At 37.6% G+C, this 3,424-nt stretch overlaps 1 protein-coding gene across 1 annotated transcript; it reads left to right on the top strand.

Annotated features, from left to right (window-relative positions):
* The first annotated feature begins 2,261 nt into the window (after positions 1-2,261).
* On the top strand, positions 2,262-3,155 carry LOC103584058 (olfactory receptor 5D14-like). Its single transcript, XM_008565185.1, has one exon. The coding sequence runs from the start codon at positions 2,262-2,264 to the stop codon at positions 3,153-3,155; it is 894 nt and encodes a 297-aa protein (XP_008563407.1).
* Positions 3,156-3,424: the final 269 nt, after the last annotated feature.

The following is a 3,424-nucleotide window of genomic DNA, read 5'->3' as shown; positions in this document are numbered from 1 at the left end:
CATATTGGTTGCAGAATTAGAGCACACAACAAATTCTGGAGGATATTACTCCACCATGTAAAGTATTGAAACAGAGATCTTCTGATAAGTTTCAAAATGTGATACCAATGTTCCAATCATAGTTTTTGAATTTTTAAATAATGGAAACATTTTTGTTCACCAATGCATTACAGGGCTACCTCAGAACAGGATTATTGTAGTTCTGAAGCTATTCATTTTAGTGTGGTGCTATCAAATAATAGAGAACCATCCGAACATAAGGCCATAGCACTTTCTTCCATAAGGAAGTTGTCATAGGGAGTACCCCATGAGGCTAGATTTCAGGTTGAGAAGCATGAAGTAATAATGGCCAGGGGATGAACCACGGACATTTGTAATTGCTCATATCACTTATGTGTGTCTTCAAGAAAAGGAGTGCTGGTGACTGCTGTGCATGCCTAATTTTATAGATTAGTAGAATAGACAACACCCTGTTCATGATGGGAAGTGCAGGTTGTGTGGTACCTTGGTGGCTGATTGTCAATCATGCAGATTCTACTGGGTTCTGTTTAAAAGTCAGAAGCAGTTTCTAAAAAGGTGAATAGTTCTCTGCAGAGGAAGTTATTTGCTTTAAAATCCTAAAGTTTTGATCTGTAATTCCCTGCAGGGGCCTATCAAAAGTTCTGAACAACCCCTATTTGCCAAATATACTTTTCCATATGTATGTATAATAATAATAATAATAATAAAATGATAAAAAAGAACAATCATAAGTGCTGGGTCATATGTCCCTCATAGCACAGCTTGCAGGGGAGACCAGACTTTTCAATGTGTTTTACTGTGTTTTCTCTTGTTTTGTACCCCCCTAAAAATGGACATGATTTTGGGTAATTTTGTAAATAAGTGGGAGTAACTTACCTAAAATTGCTATATGCTGCCTCCAAAATTCAAAGGGGCCTACTGAATTTCAAATAAATGAAGTTGTATTTGATTTTTATTCTTGTTTCATTAATTAAAGAGGGCATTTTAATTATGTGCAAACAAAGCACAATTGTCAACTTCATGCTGGAATTATTCTGTGTAATTTCAAGGAGATTCTAGTCATTATTCATGTCCAAGAGACCTAGCATTTGCCTAAATTACCTGTTTTGTTGATTATGAAGAATTAGTTGCTAGTGATTCTCCAGAGCTTGAGTCCCCAGGGCTATAGACTTAGATGTGAAAGCCTTGGTCTTCCTGTCATACTGAGTTGACAGAAAAACAGGAGGGTGGTGATCTGATTCTCTGTAGCAGGTAAATTTTTTCAGGTTTTCTATAAAGAAGTGCAAATAGTGTTTTCCTGATTTAGTAATTGGGGGTCTCTGATTTTACTTTTAATGTTAAGTCGCTATAAATGTTATCCAATTCTGAACCTATTTAAAGGAAGAAGTTAACACTCATGTTTCACAAACAATAGAATAAATTTGCTACTTGGAAATGGATATATATCCATATTGTCTTTATATGCACTTTACATTGTTAAATAAACTGTTACAAGAATGAAATCTAGTTAGTCTTAGGAGTATTCTTACCTGATATGTCTTGGACCCTTAAAAGGTAACTATGCAATGTCTTGAATATAGTAAAAGCTAACCATTAGACTACAAACCCTAATAAAATGCACACTCTGCTCTGGTCAAGAGTAGGCCTTTGTCCTCCACAAACCCTCAGCAATTAAGATAATCAATGAGAGAAGATACTTTTATGGGATAAGTTGCTAATATGGGATTGCTATGCTCTTTTTCTATATTTTCCTAATTTTTTATACTCATAATTAAAACATATTATCTGAAAGGTTTTAGTTGATTTGCAAAACCAGTGTAGAAGCAAAATGCAATAGCAGGGTATGTTCTCCTTTGAGGCAATTATTTCACATATTCTTTCACAGAATCTTCACTGATGCATGTATTCATGTGCAAACATTGTGCATCAGTTATGTGCATTCTATGACACTAACAAATATGTGGATGTACATATTGCAATGAAATAAGTATTTTTAATGGAAACACAGAGTGCAATGGAAATGCAAATACATTTCAAAGACTCAGCTTTGTTTGGTATATATGTAGCAGCTATCTGCATGAGGCATGTTCTCCGTCGAGTAAACTAGGACCAACAACTCTTCCTTCTCATTTTCTTTCCTCTAACACCCAAAGTCTTGACATAATTATCACTCACCCCCAAGAATCTTCTCTTTGGCAGGAACAACTCTTTGCAAGCACACCATTGGATTGAAAATAATTATGGTGAGGGCAGCAAGAAATGTGAGTCTGAGGACAACCATTGCCATATTAAGTTTCACAGATTACCCAGAACTTCAGATCCATCTCTTCTTTGTGTTTCTGATAATATATGTTATCACTGTGGTAGGAAACGTTGGAATGATAGTCCTCATCAAGATCGACCCCAAGTACCACACCCCCATGTACTTCTTCCCCACTCATCTTTCTTTTGTTGATTTGTGTAACTCTTCCATCAGCACTCCCAAGCTGCTTGAGAACCTGGTCATGGCAGATCAAAGCATCTTCTACTTTAGCTGCATTTTGCAGTATTTACTCTCCTACACAGCTGTAGTGACCAAGCTATTCCTGCTTGTAGTGATGGCCTATGACTGCCTGGTGGCCATCTGTAATTCTCTGCTTTACACAGTGGCCATTCCACAGAGGCTCTGTGACCTGGTAGTGGCTGGGTCATATCTTTGGGGTATGAGCAGCACCTTGGTACTCCTTTGCTACACTATCCATCTAAACTTTTCTGGATATCATGTGATCAACCACTTTTTCTGTGAGTCCACTGCTCTCATCGCTGTGTCGAGCTCTGATACTCACATCCCCCACGTGTTCTTTTCTGGCTTTGCCACCTTCAATGAGGTGAGTACACTGCTGGTCATCCTCACATCCTATGTTTTCATTCTTGTGACTGTACTAAAAATCCATTCTGCCAGCGGGCGTCACAAAGCCTTCTCCACCTGTGCCTCCCACCTGACTGTCATCACCATCTTCCAAGGGACCGTCCTTTCCCTTTACTTTGTGCCCAAGTTCCAAAACTCTCGACAAACATTCAAAGTGGCCTCTGTATATCACACAGCCATCAATCCCATGCTGAACCCTCTGATCTACAGCCTAATGAATAAATAGTTGAAGGATGCCTTTAGGAAATGAATGCACATAGAAGTCCCATTTCTTTGATCCAATCTCAAAAGACATTTTCAATATTCATGAACTACTGGAACAGAGTCTAAAATTTTTTCTAAAACTTATAGATTTTTTTATGATTTTTTAAATCAGTGATTGTGATGGCTGGAATTGATTAATTTAAATTCCCTGAAGACATCAAGACAGACATTTCTGAGATGAATTCCACAGGATTTGGATCCATAAAGCATCATTTTTTTCCCAACTCTCTA

Source organism: Galeopterus variegatus, unplaced genomic scaffold (assembly GCF_000696425.1).
Source record: "Galeopterus variegatus unplaced genomic scaffold, G_variegatus-3.0.2 Scaffold40427, whole genome shotgun sequence".
Taxonomy (NCBI): Eukaryota; Metazoa; Chordata; class Mammalia; order Dermoptera; family Cynocephalidae; genus Galeopterus; species Galeopterus variegatus.
The sequence above is the reverse complement of the archived record's forward strand: the minus strand, read 5'-3'. Positions and strand labels throughout refer to the sequence as shown.

Bases quoted from the DNA above. Each gene is read 5' to 3' on its own strand.
- LOC103584058 (XM_008565185.1), top strand. From the start codon at position 2,262: ATGGTGAGGGCAGCAAGAAATGTGAGTCTGAGGACAACCATTGCCATA.